The sequence below is a fragment of the Uloborus diversus genome, chromosome 2, assembly GCF_026930045.1.
Source record: "Uloborus diversus isolate 005 chromosome 2, Udiv.v.3.1, whole genome shotgun sequence".
NCBI classification, from domain to species: Eukaryota; Metazoa; Arthropoda; class Arachnida; order Araneae; family Uloboridae; genus Uloborus; species Uloborus diversus.
Window position 1 is genome coordinate 167,909,887 of NC_072732.1, and position 27,949 is coordinate 167,937,835.

At 34.2% G+C, this 27,949-nt stretch overlaps 1 protein-coding gene across 1 annotated transcript in view; it reads right to left on the reverse strand.

The window, feature by feature from the left end:
• Window positions 1-22,539, reverse strand: part of LOC129216137 (probable cytochrome P450 301a1, mitochondrial) — a 42,695-nt gene extending 20,156 nt beyond the window's left edge. Inside the window, exons 1-5 of the mRNA XM_054850293.1 lie at window positions 22,444-22,539; window positions 21,130-21,364; window positions 19,818-20,008; window positions 18,469-18,679; window positions 6,097-6,259 (exon numbers count right to left, since the gene is read on the reverse strand). Of these exons, the coding sequence (XP_054706268.1) occupies window positions 6,097-6,259; window positions 18,469-18,679; window positions 19,818-20,008; window positions 21,130-21,272 (708 nt within the window). The 5' untranslated portion in view covers window positions 21,273-21,364; window positions 22,444-22,539. The remainder of the gene's footprint in view (window positions 1-6,096; window positions 6,260-18,468; window positions 18,680-19,817; window positions 20,009-21,129; window positions 21,365-22,443) is intronic.
• Between the last annotated feature and the right edge of the window lie 5,410 nt (window positions 22,540-27,949).

The window sequence follows — 27,949 nt, forward strand, 5'->3', positions numbered from 1 at the left end:
CATTATACATTTGGTATATGCTGAGAAATAGTGTCCCTTTTAAGTAGTGTATAGAATATCCCCAATTTAAAGGGTCAGGGGGTTTCCCTCCCGGAGGAATTTTTGTAAAATAGATATGAAATTCTGCATTTTTAAGCCTTATAAGGGGTAATTGGAACCACAAAAATCTCAGAAAAAAATAGCAAAATAATCTTATGCGAATTACGATAATACAAAGTAAAAATTGTTTTCGTGTTGGCAAATGAGTGACAGCAGTCCTCAGAGAGAAAAAGCAAGGTAGAATAGAAGGTTATGCACACAACAATTTATCTCAATTAATATGTTACAGAAACGTGAGAACCATGATTTTTGCATTTTTGACGCAGAATGAGGCAAGGAACAAATCGCCATCTATCCCTCTAACCCCTACCATTTGTTATAAATGTTTAAATTCATGGTTTGTATCCACACTTTTCCAAAGTTTTCAAGCACTTTAAAATTAAATGTATTTTTTCAAGTACTTTCTTTTCTTTTTTTTAATCTTTATTTGAGATTCTAATTTGTTGAAATAGTCGTTGATTATTTCATGTATTGCTGCTGAATACATAGGTCGTTCAGTCGATATTTTCACTTATGGATCATTTTTTAAAAAGTGTAACTTTTGGAGTCGCACGCCTTTCACAGTAAAAATTTTAAGGAACAATTCATCTAACAATAACAATGCTTTTTAATTTCATCAAAAATATATCTATTTAAACCTGCCCAAAATTTTTTAATAATAATTTTTATTTTAGTATTTTTTGTTTTTTTGGTTCACAACATGTGAATTCTCATCTCCGTGGCATGTTACACACCATGTGTGACTGTTTATGTTGCTTTATAACTTGTTTAATTAAAAGTATATACTTATTTATTTATTATTCCTTTCACAAGTGACTTAAATACCAACTGTTTAAGTATATTTAATTTTTAATATTGTGTTTTAGTTCGTTTTAGTAGGATAAGGAGTTGTGTCACACAATAAATTCTCACCTCCGTTACTGAAGCACAAAATGCCATTCCTCATTAACACGTGGCAGTCTTGACATCAAATTTTATTTTCCATGATACAAGGGGGCCCCCTTGTTTACTTTCAGCCATAAAGAAGTTGTGAGATTTTTGTTGAAAAACAAGAAGACAGATTTTGCTTTAAAAACTAAGTATGGTTACTGTGACTTCTCACCTCCGTGAACTTGAATTTCAGGGATGTAAATTAATGTAAAAAAATAAGTGAACATGTTTTCATATGCTTTACAAGTACAGATTGTAGCAACGAAGAAAAAAAAAATATTTCCCTGAAAAATGTATCCATATTAGGCCAATAATATGGAAAATTCCTCACCTCTATGACAGGCCTTATCAATGTCATTATTTCTGAGGTGAAAATAAATGATGGAGGGGAAATACATCAATCTTAGGTATTCTACCAAAATTTTAAATTGCCAGTATATTCTCAAATTTACTAAATACTACTTTTTAACACACATTTTAATTAAAAGGAAACTTACTAATTAAGCTGTACTTTAATTAAGAGAGTTTAACATTAGAGTCCCACTATTCATTAAAGTAGCTCATTGTTTGCACAATTAACAAAATTACTACTTTGATACTAAATTAGCCACAATTTTTAAACATTAAAAATTTTTTCTTCTTTTTTTTTTTCCGTGAACAAAGCATTTTTTATTTTTTTATATTTATGAGTAAAATTATTGGAACCTTGCTAGACCATTGTTTGTCGTTACTTCTAGTAGGTAACACTTTCATGTAAGAATAAAAAAAAAGAAAAGAAAAGGCTTTGAAATTAAAAAATATTTGAATTAAAAAGTTATTTTTTCTGGAGAATGACCCTTATATACTTGCCCTAATGGTTTTCAGTTCGAAGTAGTTGTTTTTATTACATTTCAGCATCCCAGTGACCACTTTACTACTTGTAATACATTGTATGGTTTCTCTCCCCCCCCCCCCCCCCCCCCACCATTTAGAAATAGACAGCCGCTCTTTTTCTTCATTTTCGCTTCTGAACTATTCAAAAAAGAAAAAAAAATCATTATTTTTTCTTTTAAGATTTTGGAAGGTGTATTGTTACTATGTATAAAATCCTCCCAAGACTGGGGGGCATTGCCCCCTCCGCCCCCCCATAAATCCGCCTATGATAACGAATGAAAGTAGCGATTGTTTCTCACAATTATCACTGACCCAGACAACGCCGGGTATTTTTGCAAGTTTTAAATAAAAGTTTAAAGAAACACTACATTTTTTGTTTGTCATTATCACATTTTGAACTGCAAATTGAAAGATTTATAGACTTCTTAACATTTGAAGTCTGTATTTTATTTTTTGTAAAGAAACATGCGAGAATTTTTCGTGTGTACTTTGTAAGTGGATATAAAAGGCAATTATTTTACTATTCCTTTTCCTTTATACATGAAAAGTTTTTAAATTAACATTAAGTTTTTTTGTGTTTTACAGTTCGTAATGGTTCGTAGGCGCTGTTGGGGATTTGAAGCGAAGGATAAGTTGCTCCACCACCTGGTGAGTGGAGTTGAGAAGTAATATCTTCTACTGTCAATGTCCTAATTTTTTACGAGATTTTTAGTTTCTGTCTCTAATCGGGTTGAGCTGTTTTACTTTAGTTTCTATTTTCATGAAGGGAAACGTGAATTGCATTTTAAGGAGTAGAAACGTGTTTTTAGTATTCGTTTTAAATTTCATGCGACCATATGCAAGCAGAGGGAGAAATTACGTATTTTTAAATTTTGTGTTTTCTTTGTCGATTCTATTTGTATTATATTCTATTCTATTCGTATGTAAAAGGTCATTTTTTTTCAATCGCGTGGGTTAGTTTAAAAGTTAATATTTTTTCTGTGAATGTATTCTTTACTGTTATTGGACTTAATATCGGTAATGATTTATAACATAACCATCACTCTTTGCTACACAGAGAGAGGTTATATCGTTCGCAACTGAAGTTGAGATGAGTAGTACTTCTTTTCTTTTCCTGTATCTTGTTGAGGGAACATGTTTTAGGACTTGCTCAAACACTTAACGTTAAAGTTTAAAACATTAGTGGCAGCATATGCTAAGACAATAAAATAAGACCCTTGACCTCTAGGCTTGTTATCTGTCTAAAAGAGTCAGATCCATTCGCGACATATCTTTTCATTAAGTATGGTATTTTAAACTATAATTATCAATATAAAGCTCAATTTCACCTTATGACAACAGCCTAATAGAATAAATAAGAAACATCAAATTACAACTTATTGATTTGACGTGACGTTTCGCTTTGTTTTGAAAATCAAAAGTTTTCTACAACGAGGATCTTTATCAATTTAAATGAAATTAACACCAGAACATAGTAGTAGATGATGCCTTTTTACATTTTTTCTTTCTTTTTCTCGCTTATTTTATTTTATTTTAGCCTGTTTATATTTTATTTCATTTATTTATTTAGTTTGTGTGTGCATGTGTGTGTGTGTCATTGGCGTAGCCCAGAACTCTTCTAATAAAATAATAATAATAATAATAATAATATTAAAAATAAATAAATAAATAAATAAATAATATTTAAAAAAATAATAAGTTAATTCAAAAAAAAAGAAGGGAAAGAGGGTTGAGATATTTGGGAGGGGGGGATTTTAGCCATTGAACTTGGGGGGATGGGCACCCCTGAATCGTTCTATATGGGCCAGAGAGGCTGGTCATTTGTAGTATCTTATCTGAATTGCGTACTTCCTCTGACTTTGTATTATTATGTAGTATTCAGGGGAACACACACCCGAAACTACGGGGTCGGCGATTCGTCATCTGCCTTCTGCCATCTGCTTGCTATCTTCGAGGGGAGGTCCGCACGCGTTCAAACCAAGTTGAAACAAGTTCCGACCGTAAGCTCTTGCTCACCTGGTGAGTCAAACCTTTTAGCTGCAAAGCATCTGTCACGTATTCTGTATTCGCTCTTTCTCTGTGTAGCTTGGTGTAGGATAGGTTCTTCAGAATCGGAAACAGAAACGTATGTAGGAATTTTTGTTTTAGGAGAGGCTCAAGCCTAATTTCATGCCAAGTTTAAATTTGAAAAAACTAAAATCCTTGTTAAAAATGAGTGGTTCTAAATTTTTTTGGGGAAGGACCCCGACCCCTTCGGCTCCTCCCTTAAATGCCCCTTTCAATGGAAATTTCGCTGCCTTCGGATTTCCGAATATCAATGGTAAGTCGAATTAAACTATTTGATGATAAAATGTAATATAGTATTTTGAAATGATTAGTTATATTAGCATCGTTCGAATACCGAATAACAAAATAAATATCAAATAATAAAATAAATGTCAAATAATGAAGAAAATATGAAATAAGAGAATAAATGCTAAAAAACCTTTTTAGTCATAATTAAAATCTAGTTGTCGGATGTTAATTTAAAGAGGGCTTTTTATTAAATTTAACCTTCTGGGGGAAAATATTTTATCCTTTCTAACTTGAATCATTATTAAGTTTTAATGTCAAGTTTCAATGCTTGCTATGTAAATGATGCCTATGGGTCAGAGACATAGTACGGTTTTTTCAAGACTTCAAAACGACATCTTTTGAAGAGTGAAACATACGAACACAGTGATGGACCAAAATAGCGATCAGTTCTATAAAAAAGAAAAATAACTTCTTATGAATGAATTAAAAGATGGAAGATAAAAAGAGACATATATACCCTTTTATCTAATAATAGGGTGCTTAATAGCGATCAGTTCTATAAAAAAGAAAAATAACTTCTTATGAATGAATTAAAAGATGGAAGATAAAAAGAGACATATATACCCTTTTGTTTTTTAACATTTGAAACGTTTGACATCTTGAATTTCAAAAAATAGAAAAACATTCAAATGTGATTTTAAAAAAATCCAATTGCATTTTTTCTCCTTTTTCAATAGGATAAGTTTTATTTAAAATACAATGTGAAAATACGCTTGACCGATTTTCAATGCGTGAAGTACTCTTACCCTTGTAGAGGCATTAAAAATTGTCTGACACGGATGTATGTTTGTATGCATAATTCTGTGTTTTAAAGAGAAGTTTCAATTGTATGTGTTAAGTTTGTACAGCTTTTAGTGTTTGAATATGTATTCAAGTATGTGAGTATGCTTAAAAGTAACAAATAATAATTTTTAAAAAACGGGGAAAAAAAGAATCAATGCGATGAAATCAATTTCAATGAATAAATAAATAAAAGGAAAAAGGAAGGAATTAATAATGTGCATAATAATTAATCGTCTGCGAAAAAAAGTATATAAATAAATAAATATAAAAATAATATTAAACTTTGTCATCTTGAATTCAAATTATGTTTTTCGCAATCACGTGTGTGTGTGTGTATGTAGGCGTGTGTGTTTGTGTGTGGGGGGGGTATGTGTGTTTAGGCATGTGTGTTTGTGTCTGTGTGCAGGCATGAATGTGTGGGTAGTTGTGTGTGTGTATGTGTGTATGTGTAGGTGTCTGTATGTATGTGTTTGAGTGTATGTGTGTAGGTGTATGTGTGTATGTATTTGTGTGTGTATGTGTGTGTGTACGTGCGTGTATGAATACGTGTAAATGTAGGATATTGACGCAACCTGGAGACTTTGCTCGCTAAAGGAGCAGCATCGTGAAGCCGGTCGACGGTGATGCTGCAGAGGGTGCTGGCGGGAAAGTAAAATGATAGCACATCAAAACAGTAAAGTGAGAACAATAAGCATTCGTGATTGCTCGAAAAAATTAACAGATAATTTGACAGTTTGGCCTCAATGAATTTTATTGGTCATGACACAGTGGATCATTTGTCTCGCTATCTATCAAAAACAAACGCAATGTAATGATAAATGCCAGAATAAAATCAATAATCAATCGTGACTGATGAAAAAAAAAAACCTTCAGTTTTAACTGTGTTAATTAATTTCTATAATTACAGACAAAGTTAAAAAAAAGCTACGCTCGAACTTAATTTTAGCTGCAAAGCCATCATTGAATGCATATTTCAAAGTTCAATCTGAGCCTCCTTCATAACATTAAAATAATTCAATAAAAATAAACATAGAATGGAATCCAAGTGACAGCTACCGTATCGATTCCGCCCAATAACATGTCCGCTACCATAACCGTGGCTCCTTCTTTCTCCAGTCCGGGTGTCAAGAGCATCGTTTGCAGCAGGGTTGGTTCTCTGTCTTCGCTAGAGAGCTTTTTGAGCTGTTCTGAAGCCAGATGGATATACTTGAATGCAATTCTAGATTAAACAAAAGTAAATAAATGAATTACTAACGTTTTAATGCATAAAACTTGCAAATTGCTGCAGACACGTGTTTCGGGGTTACAAGGATCCCCATAGCCGGCCTTAAGCCGATTAGAGTAAAAGAGCCCAATGGGGCCACGCGCCAGCAGGGGCCCCGCTCTAAAAAATTTTTTTCTTAAAAATAAATAGGAAAATAAAGTAAATAAAAAGTTGAAAAATGAACGTAATTGATATAAATTATCATATGCTTAACTGAAATTTAATTTGTTGGTATGGAGCTATTTTCCGAGCGATTAAGGGAATAGGGGGAGTTTCCTGAGGCTTTTAGCATCCCTATTAAAGTTAGCAAATGTATGTCCAAAACTACTAGTTTCAAAGAAATTTCCAGAAGAAAAAAAATAAAACAAATAGCCAGTTGAACATTTTTAAATCCATATCTAAGGCCGTACCCGCAGTATTCATAACTTCTGGTCAAGAGAAAGCTAAGTAGCAGGGAACAAAAGTACAAATTTTCAATGATTATCAGCAATTAATACGGTCCGCAATAACGTAAGGGTAAAGGGGTCCCTATCCCCAGGATCTTACGATCACATGGGAAATGCGGAGATTTACCCGAAACTCCGAAATTTCAGAAATTTCCAAAGCTATCTTTTTAATTTATTTCATTTAAATATCGACTTTTATAATTGACTTACTTTATTTGTGTTGATAAAAAATCTTAAAACTCAGCAGCAAGGACAATTTCTTTAAAACAAAATTAACACTAACGTAGGTACAATTCTGAAAAATAAATAAATAAATGATAAACTTCAAATACTGATTGTTTAATAAGCGTAAAGCATCTCCATAACAATTTTAAAGAAAGCAAATTGCCATTCTTCTTCTAACGTTTAAATACACGTAGCCTGGAATTTGGTTTTTATCTATTCAAGGCCAAAAAATTTCTCGGGGCAGCCATCAAACCCTGAAATATCTCTTAAAGTGACTGAAGATGCGTTTTGATGACTTCAATTTCAAAAACGTCCACTCAAACGTCCACTCTTACCTCAACTTTATCACAAAAAACTGACCAAAATTATATTATTCAGTTTTCAATTTTAAAGAATTTCCAAGGGAGGAAGATTCATAAATTTCACGACCCTCCTCCCCTTCTTCTCATCTAAAGTCTCCAAAGGTAGCCTAAAACAGTGTTTTTAAGATTTAAATTTTGGAATATTTCATGAGGAAGGCCTCTGAAACCTTTTTTCTAACTAATGATCCCTTTCTTTAGCATCAACACAATAGCTTAAAATTTCTCTTTTAGAAAATACTGCCACGAGAAAACCCTCAAACCCTTCCTTCCCATGGATAGCATAAAATTGATTTCAGTTTCGAAAAAATTCCGGGAGGAATCTCCTCCCTTTTCCTCTATTGTTACCAAATAGGGCCGAAAAATTGAGTTTTTTAACACTTCAAATTTTAAAATTTTTTCGAAGAGTCACTGAATCCCCTAACGTCACCACTAATAATCTAAAATTGCGCCTTAAAGCCCTCGAGTTTGAAAGTTTTCCGCAGAAGATCACCAAATTCCTTTCTTCTCCATTTTCATCAAACGTCACCTAATTGAGACCAAAATTTCTGACAGGAGCCCCTAATTCCCTATCGTTACCAAAATTAATCTAAACTTATCTTAAGTTTTAAAAATAATTCGGTAGGCAGGGAAACTCTGCCTCTTCCCATTTCCCTTCATTTTACACAAAACTGTCCAAATTTACGATTTTAGACATCTGCTTTGAAGATTCTTCCGGGGACTTTGGGTGGTTTATCTGACCTATAACATCCTCCCCTGCCCAAAAAGAAAAAAAACCTCATTTCTGTACCGAAACTGCGTTTTTTAACTTCAATTTCGAAAAATTTTCAAGAAGAGCTCTCCGGTTCCCTGCAATTCCGTTCCGCTACTTACATCCCAAATACGTCTGTTTTTTTTGCATGTAGACTAAAATTGCTTTTTTAGAACTGATAAATGTTGGTGCATTTTCCTTTTCCGTCTAAGCTATGAATTGCGCACATAGGTGGCTCGTACGAGATCGGTGGGGGAGGGGGGGGGGCAACCGTTCACTCACTTCCAACGGTGAAGGGGCGTGCCCCTCTCTTCTCAAAGTTGTACGATAATGATCGATAAAAAAAATGATTTTTTTCTGGGTGGGTTGATTTATTCCACGAAAATAAAAACTTAAAAATTCCAACTAAATGGACTTTTCTCAAGTTATTTCACGTCAATCGAACTTTAAATTGGAAGAGGGAAGTCTACAGTGGCCATTTGGACAGGTTTTGGAGGCCATATTCTACATTTTCTGGAGGTAATTTAATCAGTCATGTTAAAATCCCATAATATCTTCCAGTTTTACAAAAAAAAGAAAAAAAGGAAGAAAAAATCAGCATCAGGTGCGCCGTTCCCTAACCCCACACTTCTTTTGACCCCACAATTTTCTCGTGCACCAACCGCATGTGATTGGGCATAAAGATTCACAGAGCTACTTTTCTTACGTTCTTAAATTTTACACTTATTTTTGGGGCCATTCATTCATTCATTTCTGAAGAAAAAAAGAAGTAAAAATAAAAAGTAGAAAATTTAGGGAAGACGGATAATTGCGACAGTTTCGAATCCTTGGCTGAATCTGAAAAATCAGTTGGCATTTTTCCAATTTGTACAACTATTCTGTGAAGGGCCCCGCCAGATTTCTTTAATCGGGTCCCGCATCTGCTAAGGCCGGCTCTGAGGATCCCCTTTTTCAGTGCAAAGAAGTGTGAGCTTTTGGATGAAAAGTGATCAATAAAAAAATTCTATTTACTACTTTTTTCTCAGATGACTTTTCATCCAACTTATTTGAATTGAAAAAAATCCTTGTAACCCCGAAACACGTGTCTTCAGCAGCTTGCAATTTTTGTGCAGTAAAACGTTGGTGATTCATTCATTTAATTTTCAACCATAAAGGTATTTATTCGTTAAACAAATGTAGATTTGAAACAAAATAAGTACAGTTCAACATCGATTAACCGAAGTAGTTGGGAGTAGACCTCCTTCGATCAATCGAAAATTCCGGATAAAAGAGATTTCTCAAAAATGGCCAACAGAATTTTGACTCTGGCTTTAAGCATCTTCACATTTACAAGATGGCAACACACATATGACGTTTTGAAGTGAAACTTTTTATGCAAGAGTTTATAATATTAAACATTTGTGTCTGACGGAAGTGACGTAGTTGTTTTTTGTGTGACTAAAAGTCGCACAGACGCTCTTCTTGCTTTCTTTCTTTCTTCTTCTTGTTGCGGTGTTGCGTGTACAGTAGACCCTCGTTTTACGCGGGTTTGTTTTACGCGGTTTCGATTATACGCGGTTTAAGATTTGACACCTTTATTTTATTTTATGCGGATGAGTTTCGGTTTTACGCGGATGCGGCAATGCAAACAGATAAAATGTTCCCCTCTTTCAAAATCCAAACTCCTAAAGATTGCAGGTTACACGTGATAAACTGCATTTCGGCGTGAAAATCACCGAGCTTGGGCCACTGGAGGCTTTTATGCGATTAGTTCCAACGCTCTTTCCAGAAGTAAAGTTATTAAACGCACACAGAGGTGAAAACTCACTGGAAGAAGAGCTTTTAGGAGCGACAAAGGAGGCCAAAAACCAACGAGGATATCGACGTCGGTGACACACAACCAAAAACGTTCATATTGAAAATTTTGAGCCATTCCTAGACAATAAAAATGATCTTTCTGATTTGTTAGTGAAGGAAGATTCTATCATGGAAATGACGCAAGTGGTCACGGATTCGTTAATGCTGTGCAAAGAATTACAGAGAAAAATTCTTAATGACTGCCAAAAGACTATCATTGCCAGCTCCTCTTTATAAACAGAACACGAAATTAATTTATGTTTTCTTTATGCATGTTTTTTTATCTACGGAACCAAACCCCTACTTTAATACTACTATTAGATCTCAATTTACGCGGCATTTCCGTGGAACGTAAATCCCGGGTAAAACAAGGGTCTATTGTACTTGTTTGTACATGTGGCGTGACGCTCACTGAGTACAGCTGTTGGTAATCAACAGAGCATCCGTTGAGGCACGTGCGCAAGACCGACGCATTTCGAGTATTTTTAAGTGTTTCGTTGTTTATAATATATTTTTTTCATTAAAATATGCAATTTTGTTTTGAATATGCCTAGTGCTGTGCAGCAAGAATGAGTGTGTCGTGGGAGAAAACGAGCGGACGCTGCGCCCGATTAAGATATCAGCGGGCCGTAGGCCATATGCTTTTTCGGGGCCCTTGCGTAGTCAACCCTCACATTTTCAGCCTCTGGTGAAATCAGTTTTGGCTATTAGTTTTAAAAAAATAGCCATTTGGGGGCCCCTACAAAGGAGGGCCCCAGGCCCTGGCCTAGTTGACCTATTCAGTAATCAGGCATTGAGTAGACGAAGTGACAGTTCAAAATGTATAAAAAACCACAAATCATAGAACAAGAACTGATACAGTTTTCTCATGGTTTCTAGAAACTTTAGAATTCATTACTTATTTTAGTTACCATAAACCGATAATTTCTAAGATAAAGAACGAAGAAGATGATGCATAGTGGTACATATGTACATAAATTTATGTAAATAAATGAAGGATAAACACAATTTGGGGTATTCAAAAATGATTGATGAAAAATTAAAATGTTTCCATCATACAAAAGTTTCGCTTCTAATGTTTGTCATTTCGACACCCCTGTTTTTTAACCATATTAACTACTCTAATAAAAAGAATTTTTTTTCAGTAAATGTCACACAAGTCCGAAAATGCAATGAAAATTGAAAAGACATAATGTAGTAAACTTTAATTCTGTTTATGTTGTTAATGGAACAATTTATACAGTCAACTGTATATTTTGCTCTTTAACATGATATATAAAAAATAACTACTTAACAAAACAATAAATTTTTTTTCAAATGCGATAACTTTCTAATTCGATGGCATTTAAAAAAATAGAGTTATTAGTGTTCCAAAAAAATTATTGGTAGGTTTGAGAAAAGAAACAGCAGAAGTGATACAGATGCATGGATAATTTGTATCTGCAGTAGAAATGACTGTTTATGACGACCTTGTAGCAATGTTAACTTACGAAAATAAATAAATAAATAAAAATTCAGTAAACAGATTTCGGTTAAATGAGTTTTCGGTTAAAAGAATTCAAGATATTCGAGGTTCTGCTGTACATCATTTTGAATAATGAACCCTCTTTCGGAAAGAACTCTTGGGGTTAAGCCACACTGCCAATCCTGATTCCTGCTACACTAATAATGATGAATGATGATACAGCAGGAGATACTGAAGCGTAGATAATTTGTAACTAACGTAGACGGTAGTCCTGTACACAATGCATGAAATTTTATCTTTCAATTCATCCAAAAGGGAAGGATCTAAAGTTGAAGCATTGAACTTCTGCTCCCTTTACCACAACAAGCGCTACCCATGTTTAAATACAAATGCATACTTCTCTTAAAGTTAAAATTTACGCAGTTCTGACTTTTTCCAGATATTTTTACAAAAACAATTACCGAACCCCTTAAAAACCACGCCATCTGTTGTTCACGTTTGTTTGACCGGGGAGATGGAAGCGCAGTTAAATAACCCCTTTAGGTCTGCAGAACAGCAAGCCCCTAGAGGTCGACGTATCCGCCGTATTGGAGCAAGCGGGAGCAAACGTACTTATCGCATAACAGGGAAATACAGAATAAAAGACATTCCGTTGAACACTAACATGTTAGCAAAGATTACAGAGCATTTATAATGTAGGAAAATCATGAGAAATAAATCGATATTTAACCTCACACAAGCAGGGCCGATCCTAGCAGGTGTGCAGAGTGTGCGCCGCACAAGGGCGGCCAAAGCAAGGGGCGGCCGACGGCCGCATCATATAGTTCTTATAATCAAGCAAAATTCCTCAAGAATTTCTCACAAGATAACTTATAATAAGTAGAATAAAGTATGCTGATTTTTAAATGTTCAATTGTCAAAGTATGTGTCGATTTCACGACAGCATAGCATAGTTTAAGAAAAGTAGAATGTTAGGGAACATTGTGTTGGTTTAGTGTCCATTCATATCTACTCTTAACACACATGCTTCATTTGGTTGCAAAGTTTGTGACAGAACCGGTAATCAGACATGGATACAGGGGAGGGGAAAGGTCCCCTTCTGAAGCATGAAATCGTGCCGTCTAAAAGGAGCACCGAGGGCGGCCACTAATGTTTACCCCCCCCCCCCCCCAAGCTTCTTTAGATCTAAACAATGAAGACATATTTTATTTATTAAAAAAAAGTTATACTGATTAAATACTCTCGCAAGCATTTCAAACAACAAACTTTTTAACAAACTCTGTGTTTAACAATTGTGGATGCGTGGAGAGAAAGTGGAAAACTGCGACTCCCTTGAAAGTAACATATATGAATGACGAACTAAAATGTTGTACTTTTTCCCCTTTAGGACAATTTTTCTGATTAAAATCTTGAATGAGCTGCAGGTAGGAGGACAGGGCTTTTGCCCCGGGAAGCAAATGTAAATGTAGCTCCAAAACGAAGATCAAAAAGGATGCCATGACCTCCTTGACGAAACTAAAGAAGGCTTAAAATTGCGTTTCTAGGACTTTACTTTCGGAAAATTTCGCTGGTTGAACCATCGATCTTAAGGACCTAATTAAGTCTCTGATTCACTTCTTCCACCTTAACTTAATCAAACATAGGCAAAAAATTTTGGCTCCAAAATCCGAAACGTGTTTTCAGACGACAGCCCTTCCTATCATCAAACGGCATATAAAATTGCTTTGGCATTTTTCGAAATGTTTGCAGTGGAGGACCCCGAAATTCATTCGCAAACATTACTACCTAAGACAGTCTCATTTAGCGTCTTTAGAGAAGCCCCTAATTCCACCCCCTCTCACTTAACGTGTTGAAAAACAAACTAAAATTGCGTTTTTCAAACATCAGTTTCAAGAACTTTTGGGGGAAGACCCCGGATCCCCCTTTTCTCCAACGCAATCACTATACCTGAAAATTTCGTTTTTAGACGGTTCCATGGAGCCACAGCTTCCTGCACTAAACTAGCCTGAAATTGACTTCAGTTTCAAAAACACAGTTTGTGAGGGCCCACTGAACCCCCGCCCGCTCTTAGTCCCATCGTTATCAAACAATGCTTAAAATACGATTTTGGGACTTATATTTCTAAAGAATTCCGAAGGAGAACTGCCAGGCTTATGTAACATTTCACGGCGCTAGGGCATATCCATCAATCGTCGAGGTGAGGTAGACAAAAGTCTATAGTTATATTTTTCAGATATTAATGTTGAAAAATATTCGAAAGATCCGTAGAAGCTTCCCAGTTTTGTTAACATCACCAAAGATAATATAAAATTGCGATTTTAGAAATATCCGCTTAAGAGCTCCAAAATCCTTCTTTCCCCAAAATAGCCTATAATGGATATCAGTTCCGAAAAATATTTTGGTTCGGAATATTTTCACGTTTCCCCTATTGTTTTAAATCTAGCCAAAAACGGGTTTTTGAAAAAATAGTGCTGAGAAATTACCGGAGGATAGCCGCTAGATCCCCTACCGTCAACAAAGACGGGCTAAATTTGCGTTTTCTTTATCTTCTTTACTAATAATAAAGTTGAAAGTCTCTCTGTCCACAGGATGTCTGGATCTCTGTGACGCGCATAGCGCCTAGACTGTTCGGCCGATTTTCACGAAATTTGGCACAAAGATAGTTTGTACATTGGAGTTGTGCACCTCGAAGCGATTTTTCGAAAATTCGATGTGGTTCTTTTTCTATTCCAATTTTAAGAACAAAAATATCATAAGATGGACGAATAAATTCCGAAATTATCGTAACGTGGAACCTTAACATCGGCACAAGACAATTGGCGAGATACGAAATTATCATAACGTGGAACCGTAACATGGGTACAAGCCAATTGGCGAGAAAATTCACCATACATTAATTGTAAATATACTTGCGAACCAAGAGACCTTTTAATTTTTCTATTACGGGCAAAGCCGTGCGGGTACCACTAGTAAACTTATATTTCGAAATCTTTCGATGGGAGACGATTGAATCTCCCTCCCTCTTGCAACGTCAACAAAGGTAACCCAAAATTGCGGATTTAAAATTTCAGTTTCGGAGATTTTTCGGGCAGAACGCCGATTGTTAGTAAACTATGGTCTTAAAAAATAGCTTCAAATTGGTTTCAATTTTGAAAGAATTTCAGGAAAGAACTGCAACATTACTTTCACCTAAAGTCTCGAAAAAGTTCCTAAAATTGCGATATTTGACGTCAATTTCGAAAATTTCTCCATGCACCTTGAATATACTTGACTCTTTTGTCCTTGCAACCAAACACAACTAAAGATTAACTAAAAATATTTTTCATACGCCAATTTCGATAATTTTCTTGGAGCAATCCTGCTCTCCTGAATCCCTGACACCTCCCCCCACGCTTCCCCTTCCTCTGTCCCTTCTCTGATGTCACCGAAGAAAGACTATAAAATGCGAAAAGTAACAACATATAAAAAGCACAAATTCGCAGATTACCATCTGCGAATTTGTGCCTTTTATACGTTGTTACTTGTCGTTCCTTTACAACAGCACAAAGGTATTTATTTATCTTACTATAAAATGCGTTTTTACGACTAATAAATTTTGGTATCTATTACTTTCTTCAAAGATATAAATTGTACCTAAGGAGTTTCTTACTATAAAAAATTTCTTCCTTTTTATAAGCTCATTCTTCTGTCCCCCCCCCCTTTTTTTAAATTCGAATTTGGCATAGAAATTTAAAGAAAGATTTATATAGACGTTAAAAATTAGTCAAAATATGCAAATTACTCTTGAGGGGCGGCACATTAGGTCTTTGCACACGGGCGGCCGACACCCTAGGATCGGCCCTGCACACAAGAGAGCTCCATTTCCAGGCTGCCAGTCACTTCGTCGGCTATTAATTATCCATTTCTTTTTTAACCCCCGACACTCAAAGGAAAGGGGTTATAAGTTTGACGTGTCTGTGTATCTGTGTGTCTGTCTGTGGCACTCTAGCGCATAAACGGGTGGACCGATTTTGAAAAAAAAAAAAAAAAAATGTGTTCGAAAGGAGAGTTGATCAAGAGTGTACTTAGCTAGATTGCATCTTTGGATAACATTAATTAACAAAGATATTAATTAAAAACCTCCAAAAAGTTTTTCGCTATTTTTGCAGTGAAAACATAGTTAAAAATTTTAAAATTTAATGCCAAAATAAAGAGAATTTTTTCCCGCGTCTGACAGAATGTGTTTGGAACTTCCATGTTTCATAGAATTCGACTTATAACGTTTTTTAAAGCAGATTTTAATAACGGCTAAGACTTTATTCACGCGATTTATAACCGAATTCATTGTTGTCCGACAAGGAAATAAAATCATAAATTATTAGTCTGTATTATTAGTCTATGAATAAAACGCATTGATTTAAATTTTTTATCTGTTGCCAGTTTCTATTTAATAGCAAATTTCATACTTGGCATTGATTTTGAATAATATAAGGCTTTTAAAATTATTTTCAATTTTCCCTCTTGATTCTACAGTTGCGAATCAGTCGTTTTTTTTTCTTTTTTTTTAACTTTTAATTTTATCGTTGCTTGTTCTTTCTGCATCATCTGAAGAGCTGAAATCCTTTTTTTTTTTTTTGGAGCTATTTGCACAATCAACAGTCGAGCAACCACCCATTTGACTCAATTTAACATTAAATAACTAAAGAAATGTAAACAGCTGCAATGCTATCGCTGCGAAGCACTGGATCCAGTTTGCTCCAAAATGGCGGATGTGCCGCCTCCTCCACTATAGAGGCCTTAAGCAAACCAACATATGATTATAAGAAAAGTAACAACAAACAAATCCATGACTGAGAATTGTGGAACATTGAAAAGCACGTCCCATAAGAGGCCTGTTTTCTAAATGTGAAAATATCCATATTAGTTGTAACATACAGATGAACATTCACACATGTGTTAACATACTCGTAGTTCAAACACAGATTTTACTTTATGTACGTATTATCAGTAAATAATGAAGTTCAGAGACATTATCAGAAGCATAAAATTCAGTCTCAGATTTTTACCTAATGCAAAATCATATTTTGAACAATTTTTCAGTGATCACCATTAAGAAATTTTGAAAAACAATAGAAACAATAACTAAAACTAATGACAATTCTCAGAATCAACACAAATTGAACAGCGTTAAGTAAAAAAGATTTTAAAATTGACTTTTCATTGGAAAAAAAGCAGCGCATGTCTAAAAACAATGTATTTACAATAAATAGGTTTTCCAAACAAAGTTCAATTGTATTGAAAACCAGGGCTGTGGAGTCGGAGTCAGAGTGATTTGGGGTAAAGGAGTTGGAGTTGGGAGTCAAAGGCTTAAAGTTCCAAGGGTCGGAGTCGGAGTCGATCATTTAATCTCAAAGTCTGCAGCTCTGCCAGTCGGAGTCGGACTAATTTTTGTGTAAAAAATTCGGAGTTGAAGATTCTAAAATTTCCAGAATCGGAGTCTGTCATTTTCTCGCCGACTCCACAGTTCTGTTGAAAACAGAGTGTGAAATTCGTTTTTTTTTTTTTTTTCAAAAAGAATTAAGTCACATTATAGCGTGCCTTGAGATCACGTGGTTTGTCTCACGTGGAGTGGACGGAAAAAGAATTCTCCCCGGCGACCCTGCTGGCAGAAAACCTAAAAATAATATAAAACGAGCGAAGTAACAGAAATGAATAAAAAATCAAATGTTTTGAAACTACTTGAATTACGTTTGGACTGCAAACTGCACAAATGTTTTTAGTTTGTCAAACTATCTTATAACAATACACCTAAGGTTATTATGTTTATTAAGCGCCAAAAATCTCTCTCTCTCTCTCTTTTTTACTATTTGTTTTTCAGTTACTATTACTAATATTAATTTAATAGCAAAAAATTGTAAAAACTGCTCAATTTCATAATGATAGCTATGAAGATGAAGAAATAAACTTTTTAAATAAAGATTTGTGCTAAATATTTTCCAGAATTGTCTATCTAAATTGCATGCTGTAGTTACAGGGGAAAAAAAAACATTTTGATAACTTTTGAAAGCAAGTCATTTTATTTCGTTATTTGTCTGTGTCAAAAGGCCGTAAATCATGTAGTTTTATTTCAAAAGAGACTAAATCAACTTTTCTTTCTTTTTTTTTTTTTTTTTTACTTCTAAATACCTATGCGGTCAGGATTTTTTAACCTCATAATCAGGGGAGCACCGATGGGAGGTCACTGAAACCTCCCAAAAATGGCCTAGTTCGGCAAATTTTGCTGACGATTCCGAAAATTTGGAGTCAATATTGCAACTTTGATATCCCCCCGCCCTTTTTCTTTAATCGTTAAAATTGCTTTTATCATTCGGTAAAACTGGAATTTCATTCAGAAAATAGGGTTGTTTCCTTCAGTCAAAAGCACTACTTTAAGTCATTGAAATTCATAGAATCTAAGCAAAAAAAGGAAAAATGACATAGAGCCAGAAAAAACTTTCTTTTATTATTTAATTTTTTTAAATGTCCGACTTTGGAAATAAGACGAAGTCTTTATGACGTCAACAAGTGAGGCGTACTACTCCATTGACGCGCTAAATGCTAATGCTTTTCTGCTAGCCGCGTTGCCAGGTTATGATAATGTGCACTGGGTGCTAATGGCATCAGTGAATGGCATTTCATAACTTATGACGTCATGTGCAGAAGCGTAAAAAATAATTTCAGTCTGCGCACCGATTGAAATAATAGTTAAAAAATATAAATTTTTTTCAAATTATTTGAAAAATGTTAAATTTATGTTTCTAAGCATGCTCTTTCAGAAAAAAAAAAATACTTTTAAAATTTCGGAAACAACCCCATTGAGAATTTTCCCCCTCCCCAAAAATTTTAGTTCGAGGTGCGCCTGCATATAATTTAGTGTTATTATCATTCATAAATTTTGGAGAAAATATTTTTTCGTAAAATCCGATACCAATTTTAAACAACAAAATCGTGTTTTTTCAAGTATGGTAAAAAATGTTTAACGCCACTTCGAAACGAGCAATGCAATTGAGCTCTGAAATTATGATATGACTTTTACGGATAAATCGTTTTAAAGTCAGTCTTACTCAGAATAGCAGTCTGAAGCTTTCTCGAATTTTCTGTAAGATGGTGTTCGGAACAGTTTCCAGTACTGAATGTTGCCAAGGAAAGCTTCCAGTTTAGTCATCATTTCAAACATAGTTTGAACTCCATTAATCATCTTCATTCCATCAGAATCTGGTTTTGCGTTCAAATCCAAGCAGCCGAGTCTTGTATCCAACCCGACATACGCTACAGCTGCAAAAATGAAGATAATTAAAATTTACTCTTGTGTGCTCAGGTTATTTTGCTTGAAGATAATTATTTTCATCACTAAATTTTCGATTCAATATTCGCAAAATGGGGTCGTTTCCAAAATTTTAAAAGTATTTTTTTTTCTGAAAGAGCATGCTTAAAAACATAGGATCTGACCATTTTTAAATAATTTGTTTAAATTGAATATTTTTTAAAAAATTCTTAAATCGGAGCGCTTTTAATGTTTATGCTTCTGTCCGATGACTCTGTGTTGCCATTCACAGAGCAAAATATTTAATTCGCATCTTTACTCACGTGTATTGGCAACGATATGGTTGATAGCAAGCGTAGAGCGCTTATTGATTATCATAACGTGGAATCGCGGTAGAAAGATGCGGCAATGTGCATCATTTGTGACGTCATCAAGACCTTGTTTCAAAAATCGGACATTTTAAAAAATTATATTAAAAAATAACTGTTGGGAAAATGAAAGTATTCTCTGGGTTCATGTTATTTATTTATTCATTTTTATTTATTTATTTATTTATTTATTTATTTTTGTTTTGTTTATTCTATCAATTTCAGTGACAAAAAGTACTGCTTTTGACTAAAGGAAACAACCCCATTTCCAGTCAGTCTCTTTGATATGTACTGACGGGAATATTATAGGGTCATTCCACGGAAAGCGGTCACTTTGTCACGCACGTACCGCTTCATATACTTCATTGAAAATAATACTTTAAAATATTAATGAACGATTTTTTTCTGATTAAAAAATCATAAACTTACGTGTGATTTCTCAAGTAAAAAATTTCGTCATTGCCCTTTAAAATAATTATTTTTTAATAAAACATATAAACCGTCACATGCGGGACAAAGGGTTGACTGTTTCGTGGAATAGACCCGTACATAGTTTATTTTATATTTTAATAACACAAATTGTGCATGACAATATTAATAAATATGAAACACATTGTTCTTATGATTATGTATTCAGTTTATCATTTACCAAAAAACGACATTTTTTAAATTATCATAGAAAATGAGCAACAAGATTTTAAACTTAAACAAATCAACAGCTTAACGGTTAAATTCGCTTTTTGAAGGTTGGACTGAAATGAAAAAGTAAAACTATACATACACTCTAGGGCCCATTTGTAAAGATCTTCTAGGAATTCTGGAACTTCTTCATTCGCATCTTTACGTATCTTTATCCTTTCTGTGAAATCTCGTGCTACTTCTTGCATCGGCAGTAAATAGGCTTCCACCGCTCTCGGTTTCAGGAGATGTTTTTGTGTTTTCGATCTGAGATCATGCCATTCTTTTCCTTCTCTAACAAAAAAAAAAAAAAAAAAAAAAAAAAAAACCGTTTCATGTTTCAAAAACAATTGAACAAGAACCAGTGAAACTAAATGTAAAATACCGACAGTCCAGTTATGACATCCAGAGACTGGAGTTTCATCCTTGCTATGGACTCGTCTGTCTGGAACAGTTAATAACCGAGTGGGAGGCAGATGCTCTCTTGTTTAAGCTGAGAATACTGACAAACTAGTTTAGGCATTAATTTAGCACACCAGCGAAAGTCCATTGGTATTTTGCTCGTAGTTCCACCTCAGCTCTTATTTCAGGGCGGTATAACTTACTGCTGAACCCTTTGAGGGGCGAGTTCACTAATTTTTTAGAAATTTGGAGAAAAAAACATTATATTTGATTGTCTAGACATTGATTTTTCAGTCAAAAAAATTTTTTTTTTTTCGAAGGGGTTGATGTCCCTATTTATCCCCCCCCCCCCCCCCAAAAAAAAAAATTTCGAAGGGGTTGATATCCCCATTTATCCCCTCCCCCCACCTAAGGCTGGAAAAAAACGTATGCATGCATGTAAAAATGAATTTGAATCTTTTAGAACAATATGATTGAGTACCTCAGGTAAAATGAAGAAAACTGGTCCACTCTTTCAGCGCTAATCAAAATCTTTTAAATCTGAAAAAAAAAAAAAAAAAAATCCTCTTTTCGAGTTAAATAAGAAATTTGAACAAGAAATTGAGGCAACGAAAAAAAAAACATTTTTGTTGCTTTATCACCTAATGTTGTTTATTGAAGTTAAAAGAAAAGGATTCAAGCGATTATCATTCAAAAATTCGGAAAAAAGAGAGAATTTTTTTTTTTCATAAATTGATGGTTTCACAGTGCAACCACCGCCCTTCAAAGGGAAATAAAACTACGACATTCCACAGTAAGTTACATGTATAACAAGTCAAAGGTTAACTTAAACAAACTTAAACAATTTTAGCTGTTGCATTTTTATTTCTTGTAGATATTTTTATAAAAAAAGAAAAAAATGTAGACGTTTTCGCAAAAATTTTAAAATCATAATCGAAAAAAGTGCTAATTTTCTTGTGAAAGGGAAAGCATTTGTGCACTTCATTATAAGATTAATAAATAACTTTACTAACAAAACCAAGAGGCCAGTAGACTTGTACCACTGTTTCCTAGATGTCCTGTATGCCTTTATTGAGGAAAATTCTCCTCTTTGCGGGTAAACTCCTTCGTTCCTGGCGATGGTTTCCATGTCTTCAGCTCGGCGAGTGATCACCATATTCAAAGGTCCGAACTTCTCTCGCAGCACATCGCCGTACAATTTATGCTTATGACGAATAGCCAAGTGATTTTTTAATAAATCGTAGCGTCCTGAAATGTGCAAGAAGTTGTTTTCAAAGTATGTACTAATTTCAAAAAAATAAATAAATAAATAAATCAATAAATAAATGATGATAATGTTAGTAAAATGAGTAAAATGTGTCTACCTAAATGAAGCAACCCAAATTGTGATTTAAGTTCTGGAAACGAACTTCTTCTCCTATCTTATTATTATATTACTAGAAAATCGCCAGTCAAGGTATGACGGGTGAAAATTGCTTCTACATTTGAACGAAGTCAATGCCTGTTTGGTGATATATTGATAGTTGAAATTTTAACCCTAACTCAAGTGGATTAACCCTAAACTCCGGTAGATAGCGTTAACTTACTGTTGATCACTTTTTCCTTTTTTCATTCGCTTAAAATGAGTCTTACCATTAAAACAATTAAGTGATCGGATCCAGTTCAGCCTCGTCAAAATAAAGCATTTCCCTGCATGCCAAACATTACCAGAAAAACATTATCAAGTTATCATGCCGTGACGCAAGTTTCATTGTTGATGACGTCAGGAGCGTTACTCGATCATTCGCTATTTTATACATCAGGATTTCCTCTAATCCGCAAAAAAGGAAATAAATGAAATTTAAAATAATAATAAAATAATTATTGTGGGTATTTATTATGGTGTGCGGATGTGTGTGTGTATACACTGTTCTGCGTGTACACCTTTCAATCGGCCAGAAGTTCTCAACCTTTCAAGCTCTACCCCCCCCCCCCCCCCACCTTAAGCGCTGTTGTACAAGTAGTACTACAAGAAACTTAAGCGACTTATTTTACAAAAAAAAAAAAAAAAAAAACTGATAATTTTACACACAAAATTTAACATTATTGGACACAACTTTATTTTGAAAATTACTATTAAAGCACATTACTATTAAAACATGTGGAACACAAGAAACAAAGGAAAAATAGATTTATTTTTTGACGTAATCTAAGGCAAAGTGAGGTTAGCGCCTGAAGTCACACAGCCCTATGAACAGTTAAAACGATATTTAAAATTTATATGTGACCAAGAAAACTGAGTAAATAATAATTGGTTTTAGTTTTTTATTAGATTTTTATACACTCACCCTTCTCTTGAAGTTCGTCTACGCCCTCCAGGGTAAGAACTTCTGCAATAGGCCATGAAAAAATTACTGCAAGTTCTATATGTTTTCGTAGACTGTTAAAAAGGCATGCATAGGACGTTCGGAGACAGCATTGCGTTTATCATTCTTAATTTCCTGTTTTCCTCCCGATTTTCTCCCTTAGTAATTTTCCTTAATGATTAATTGAAGACGAGAAACGACTAGAATTCTATATGTACTATATCTGCTTGAAAAGTTGTATATATACTGTAATCAACGTATGCGTGAAACCTGTACAAAAATGTTTCAGGAATATCCTTTAATTTTCATTTTCAATTTTTGTTATTTGGTTTTAAAACCCCTTTCTATTTGAATGTGAAAAGGCGTATCCCCTTCCGTTATTGCAAGGTGCTTTGTTTCAACATATCGCACCCCGGCAAGAAAAGTGACATAACTCAAAAAAAAAAAAAAAAAAAACACAAATCGATAAAAATCAAGGTTTAATGCAAGAGTAGATTTTTGTGCTTTAACCTATTATATTACAGTTTACAGTGCTCTCGAAATATTTATAATGTGATGTTTACTGGTTAGGTTAATGCAAAAGTAGATTTTTGTGCTTTAACCTAATATATTACAGTTTACAGTGCTCTCGAAATATTTATAATGTGATGTTTACTGGTTAGGTTTTGGTTCTTATATTTTTTAATCAAGCTGTCATGAAAATTTTTTTTCACAGTTCGACGTACATTTTCATATAAAAAGACAGAGTATGAAGGTACTCTATGCATTCTAATATTTGATTGATGAAATTATAATTTAATCAGTTTTTAGTTTCAACAGCTTAATTAAAATTGTCACCAATAGAACCAGTGTTGCTTATCCGAATACAAGACAGCTGACATTTTTGTAAAAAAAAAGGAACAATTTGAAAAAAAAAAAAAGTCAGTCGTGGGAATGACCGAAAGAAGCTTCATTGAAAAACATAGGTTTATGATGTTTAAATTGATAATGTTGTAGTTGATAAATTTAACTATAATAACTGAAATTTAATTCAGTTTGTTTTTTCAGTATGTTTTCAACATTATAAGCATCTGTTATTCAACAAAAGCATAACTTCTGTTGTCAAGTCCCGACAAAAATTATGATTTGCTGGCTGTTTTTTTTTTTATTATTATTATTATAAATCTCTTGGTTAATCGAATTGCTAGAACAATTGAATGATCATTACAATGACAGTATGAACATTACTTAATTAAACTTGTGACACTTAATGCATTACTTTTGCTTTAAGAAAGTCTTATTTTACATCGCTTACTTACCTATGATCGGTAAGTATGCCCATGAGGTTCCAATAATAGGCCACTTAGCATCTCCCGGTATATCGTCAAATGGTTTAGCGTTGGCTATCTGCTCTTCGTCTTTTATACTGGATATACTCCTGCAGCCAAAACCAGTTGCCGATTGGAATGTTTTGAAAAATTGTTTTTGCAAAGCATGTGACGTTTTCAATGCCCGACATTTAGACATAGTATCCAAGTCCTTAAGTTCTCCTTAAACATAAAAAAAATACACATATTGTGCAGGTTTATAACATTTTCTAGACATTTTGTACAAGGAAGGTTATCAAAATAAATATATAAGAACTATTTGACTAAATTGCTTTTTCAAGTGAGCTTCAAATTTGAAGTAGTACATATTATTGCTCTTAGTTTACTCAAGCGTGGGTCAAATATTGATGACTGTAAATTTCGAGCTCAACAAACCAAATTTAAGACCTATCAGTCTTCTAAGTTAGCCATAAACAGCGTAATGATTACGTCGACAATTCATATTGTTAAAACTGGTTACTGAGAGCAAATCTTTCATATTTTTATCTTTTCTTTTTAAATTCAACTCTTAAATGTACTAATTATTGTTTAAAAAGTATGGATATGTATTCTGAACGAGACAGATATAGACTCTTAAAAAATAGATGAATTGTGCGCGCAATGTATCGGTTTTCTTTCGAAATTCCTGGCAACGTATAAAATAGAAATAATTACTCACCAATGTTAATCAAACTTTCTACTAGGTTTTTATTCAACCATTTCAAATCTTTATTACATAAACACGAGAAAAGATTCAATATCTTAAAAATATCTTAACTTGGGCACCGATATTAAATCTTATCTTTTCTAAGCATGGCTGTAACTTGTTATCTGCTTTTAGAAGTTTTTCTGATGAAAATAAATTTCATTCTTGCTCTTAAGAATTGTATCAATGAATTTATCAAAATGCATCTTCCCTCATCTTCAAAAGTTAACCGGTCTATATTTTCCTTACCTCTGCTAAGTTAACTGTTAGCTCTTAAAAGCTCAACATTTGTTACTGACATATTGACGTTTTTATATTTATTTTTAATTTAGTTTTAACATGTTTAAATTAAAAGTAAGTTTTCTTGAAAATTCCATAGTAAATTTATACGTTTTCCCACAACTTATACTTGTCTCGAAATTTTTTGGTAACAAGCAATAAATTTCAAACTAAATTGAGTAAAGACAATTCAAAAATTTCAACTCAAAAAAAAAAAAATTATGAGCAACACTAAGTTTTCAAAATATAGATATTATCAACGTGGGGTTTTGGCAGAGCCCGATCATTCTGACTTTGGACATGGGGCACAATTTTATTTCAGGACCCCCTAGAGTCCAACTAAGATTTTTGAAGACACTGGGCACGAAATTCATTCCCCCCGCTCCACATTCCCGCTTATACTAAATAATGAAACAATAAAATATTTCGATACTTTCGTATTAACACAGCCATGCTAAATTTGATGGTACCTCCTGTCACAATATAGTACATCCATTTAAAATGTAGAAGAGATATAGCACACAATAATCATATAATATGTGGTTAAACTTTCTCCGCTGCAGTAAACCGTAATTATCAAAATTATCTACGATATAACTTTTAATAGTAAATGCAGTTAACTTGTTAACTTGGAGTGGTTTTGGGATTTGAAAAAGAGATGAATTTTTAAGGGAAATATTTATCGACGAATAAAAGATTTTTCCCTTGTCTTGGCATTTGCAAAAGTATCAATGATATCATTGTACTCTAGATTCTGAGTGAAATTATTATTTAAGCATAATAATGCTAAGGATCATAGTTTTCCCTGCTGCAAAAAATATCACAAAGGAGATTCCATTCTTTTTAAGAATGAAAATGATCGTTCTGCAGTGCAATTGGATATTTGGATATTGGCATTGTTAAAAAAAATGTGTATAATGGTCTCAACATTTGGAAACAATGAAGAGAGGTATGAATTAATGGCGTGTAAGATGATTTTGCACTCCCCCCTCCCCGCTGAAATCTAAGAGGAGGGGCGTGTGCCCTTGCGGTAATCAGACTTTGGGATTTGTGCCTGCTTTTGCACAATTTGCATCCTCCTCTGGCAGAGCACATAATCTAATAATGGCATATTAAGTATCCTTGGAATATCCTCCTTCCTATGTTTTCGAAAAAGAATTAATATCTCAAATTACTGTACATTATACTTAATAATATTTTTATCCAGTGAATGGTATGTGAAATTGTGAACAAGAAGCGTGACATTAAGCATTAAAAAAAAATAAGAATCTGTTTATGAATTGTTGTGTGGCATATGTGGCAAATTTAGAAGTGTAACACTTTGTGGCAAAGGGAGAGGGGTAAAAAATGTTGAAAAAAGTATGACATTTATGGAGAACCCCTTTTTATAACTGATTCAAAAAAGAAAAAATCGATACTATAACATCAACAGCGATTGGGTGCTGGGGGGAGGAGTCGGTTTCCTCCCAAAGAGATTAATTAATTTACCTACTGTTTTTATTATTTTTAATTGACTTCTATATAACACGAAGACATTTTTAGTTATTTAACTTGAACGCAAAAAACAACACACACAGCATATTTTACGACATTGGGGCCCTAGGCAAAACTTTTTCTGGGCCCTCTTGTAGCCATTAACATTACAATTTTTCCATTTGCTAAAACAGCTTTAGCCATTTATTTAGGGCGCCCAAATAGTAGGGGCTTTGCCACGGCCTCAGTAAACAGGTCCTGAGTAGAGAGAAGAGGGCCGACGGCTCAACTTCCATGCTCGAAAACCAAACCTTGGCTCGGTTATTGCCTTCCCTAGGCAACCTGCCATGGAGAGAAGGGGAAAATCCCTGAAAAAAAAAGAAAAAGAAGAAAAAAGTCCTGACCGTGCCGGAGCCCGGAAAAGACAATCAAGAGAAGTTTTTGGGTTAGATCTGGATTGGGGGAGCTAGGGGGGGGGGGGCGGAGTCGGAAGAGGCCCGAAAGTTTCTGAACTTTGTTTTCAATTTTATTAAACTTTTCCGTAAGTTAAACTTAGTTTCAATTGCTTATATTGGTTCTGGAGTCTCCTAGAGCCCCAAAACCTATTGAGCAAGGGCCCCGATTTAGATATCAGTGACCCTAGGACTAACAATTTTCGGAGCCCTCTTTTAGCCAAACATTACAGTTTTTGCCATTGCTAAAACAGTTTTAGCCATTTGGGGGCCTGAAATAGCAGAGCGTGAAAATCAAACCTCTGCTCGGTGCAAAAAGTATCATTATTGCCCTCCCTAGACTCTGGACCCTGAGTCCTTTAAAATTATCGAAGATCATCTAGAATTGCGTTTTTAGAATTTCAATATCAACTAATTTCCGGAAGTTTCATCTTCGACCTCCTTCTTCTTACATAACATTCAAAAAAGGCATTTGTGGTGTGGACCATTTTCGAACTTGCTCCGGACCAGAATTTTTTGAAAATTGAAGTTCCAAAAAGGCAGATTGAAAATAGCTTTACAGTCGCAATTTTAAAACTTCAGTTTCGAAACATTTTCAAAGAACGTCCCCAAAACTTGCTTTCGTTCTTAATATCACCGAAATTCGCTTAAAATTGCGGTTTTGGAATTTCAATTTCGAAAATTCTGGAGCAGAGTTTTCAATTCTATCCCTTCTTCCTTCTTGTAACGTCATCAAAAGTGGCCTACAATTGCATTTTTAATACTTCCATTTCGAAAAATTTTTGAGGCAGACTCCCCGAACCCTCCCCCCTCTTTTTTATTCATGAAGAACGAAGATGTCTAAAATTACGTTTTTGAAACTTCAATATCGAGAGATTTTTAGAAGAGTCACTGTATCTTCCCCAATCACTTCCAATCACGTGTGTAAAAAGTTTCAGAATTACAGGTAAGGCCCCCGAACCTTCTATACTCCTAACATCACGGAAGAAACATTTCAAATCACTATTTTGGAAATTCGAAAAACTCCGGGGTAGAGTTCTGAACCTCATCCTTTCACCTAACGTCATCAAAGGTGGCCTATTGCATTTTTATAAATTCAATTTCGAAAAATTTCCAAGGATAACCCCCGAAAAAAGTTGTTTTAAAATCATCGAAGGTCTTCTAAAATTGCGTATCTCGAACTTCAATGCCAAAATATTGCAGGAAGACAGTAATTGACCTATTTTCATTGC